We start from the raw sequence: 2,298 nt of genomic DNA on the forward strand, positions 1-2,298 counted from the left end.
GTGTCAACTTTGTGTTTGTAAAAGGTGGCCTGCATTTTCGCATGCAAATGCATGGTTACAACTTGTTTGCCTACTTTTCCTTTGTATGAAGAACACCACTAGACCACCCGGCCACGCCGGCACCCGCACGGATCTTAGAGACAGAGAGATTGTTTGGCGGAAGCTTGGGGCTTCAATGGTGTTAAAAGCTTGGGGTCTTGTTCTGGTTGTAATTTTACTGCTGTATTTCCGTCTCGATGTGTTCTTGCTGTGCCTGTAAAATGCACTGTTAAGAGTATCTTTTAAGATTGTAATTCATGTTAAGTCTTCCCCGAAGGTGGTGGGAGTACCTTGCTAAACCGTGACACTGTGTGCCTTGCGGAGTGAATGAATGAAACATCTGATCTGATGTGCCATATGCAGGCCAGGCACTGCTTGAACGTGCGGCTGCCATCGGTCGATCTCGTACCGATAAGGTGTCTACAAGGAAGCGGCTAGAAGCTGGTCCTCTCCTCCTCCTCCTCCTCCCTTCCCCACCTCACCGACTCCCACCCATCCATCCATGGCTCAGCTCCTCCCTCTCTCCTCCGCTGCTCCCAGCTTCCGTCTCGCCGCGACGCCAGGTAGCCATGCTCAGTCGCCTCTCTCTTTCTCTGCTCTCGCTTGCCAGGGCAGATTCCTGGCAAAAAAAAAATCCTTTTATCCGCGTGCAGGAAATTGAAGTAGCGTCGTAAAACCTCGTGCCCTCTTGAGCTAGCTCCCTCTCCCTGACTAGCTTCGCGTCCTCTCCGTGCAGGCAATGGCGTCCCCCGCTTGTCCGTGACGTCGGCCCGCTCTGCTGCTCGTGGTAGTAATTTAAGCTAGATCTTCCATTATTCTCTTCGGCAATTTTCTGTTCCCTTCAGTTTATTCTTACACGGCCGTCTCAAAGTGTAGCAATTTTCACCAGTTCGTATTGCCCAGAGCTGGCGTTTTGTCAAATTTCCGCTTACTACTCACCTTTGTACTTGGTAGTGAGCAGGAGGAGCGTGAGGCTCAAATCCCTGAGCGTGAGGTGCGAGCAGGGGTCCAAGGGCGGCCCCGGGCTGGACGTGTGGCTCAGCCGCGGCGCCATGCTCGCCTTCTTCGGGGCGGTCGGCGTGGAGCTCACCACCGGCAAAGGGGTGCTTCAGGTTCAGCAGCTCGCGTGCCAGCTCTCTTTCCCTGTTTGATGGTAAAAAAAATGGAAGCGTGAGTGCGTGACTAGCGTTGCTTTGCTTCTCTACAGAACGTAGGGCTGATGGCGCCGCTGCCGGCGTTGGCGCTGGGGCTCACCGGAGTGGTCGGGGTCGTCACCGCATTTATCATCTTCCAGTCCGGATCGTCGGACTGATCAATCACTCGATGTTAATTTGCATTGTTGTGAGAAAGGAAAAAAATATTTCGAGTTGTCTCTCTTGCTTCCCAAAGGCGTCTATGACCGAATTACTCTCGTTCAGTGGCGGGCATGGCATATTTTGTATTAGCATCTACCGTATTAAGTGTTACTATAACTTAATAATGACCGATCTAAATTGTTGATTTTTTGTTTTATGTATAAAAAAAGTTCTTTTAGAAAAGGAGGTAAACCTCCTACCTCTGCATCAATCGATGCATGCAACCATCTTTATTAATTATTTCACAAAGGTTTGACAAGAACATGCATCAATCCATCCGAGGCCACCACTCACATCTATAAATTCGATAATGTGAAGTGCTCTCACTCCCCATATCTAAAACCGATGTCGTCGGTGATCCACCCACGTAAAACGTATCGGAACCAACAGTCGGTGTAGCAGAAAGCGCACACCACATGCACACGTTTTAGAAGCTGCCGTCATCATCATCAGACCACAAACTCATCTTCAGAAGAGAGATCCGCATCATTCTTGCAAGTCCAGACATCCGTCGACGCCACCACGGCGCCACCGCCCTGCGCCCATCCGTGCAGACGCGAAAACTCTGGAAGATCTGTCGTGTGTAACCTGCCAACTAGGCATGACTTAGTGTAGCACCCGTCGGCCAGGCATGGCTTGACAAATCCACTGAAGCTCCGTGCAAGACAAAGCCGCTCCACCTCCTCCTCTGGCTTTCAGCGCTGCTCCACGAACGATGCTCCCAAGAGAGAAACGGCACCGCGGTACTGCCATCGTCCGATCTGAAAGACCAGATCCTAGGGTTTTCCCTGAAGCAGCACGAGTGAGTCAACAACAGTTACACGACGATGTCTTCTTAAAGGTAACGGTGCAAAACGCCGCCATCGTCCGTAAACGGCTCGGTTTTCACCGGCAACTATGTCTC

At 51.1% G+C, this 2,298-nt stretch overlaps 1 protein-coding gene across 2 annotated transcripts; it reads left to right on the plus strand.

The window, feature by feature from the left end:
* Window positions 1–374: 374 nt before the first annotated feature.
* LOC123148506 (stress enhanced protein 1, chloroplastic) lies at window positions 375–1,544 on the plus strand. 2 transcript variants are annotated; one of them, XM_044567931.1, is made up of 4 exons: window positions 375–602; window positions 776–823; window positions 994–1,151; window positions 1,247–1,544. In XM_044567931.1, exons 1-4 carry the CDS (start codon window positions 542–544, stop codon window positions 1,349–1,351), a joined length of 372 nt encoding a protein of 123 aa, XP_044423866.1. In that variant the 5' UTR covers window positions 375–541; the 3' UTR covers window positions 1,352–1,544. The 2 variants fall into 2 exon arrangements, with proteins under 2 accessions (XP_044423866.1, XP_044423865.1); XM_044567930.1 differs by having other exon boundaries at window positions 381–602; window positions 776–826; window positions 1,247–1,423.
* Window positions 1,545–2,298: the final 754 nt, after the last annotated feature.

The sequence above is a fragment of the Triticum aestivum genome, chromosome 7A, assembly GCF_018294505.1.
Source record: "Triticum aestivum cultivar Chinese Spring chromosome 7A, IWGSC CS RefSeq v2.1, whole genome shotgun sequence".
NCBI classification, from domain to species: Eukaryota; Viridiplantae; Streptophyta; class Magnoliopsida; order Poales; family Poaceae; genus Triticum; species Triticum aestivum.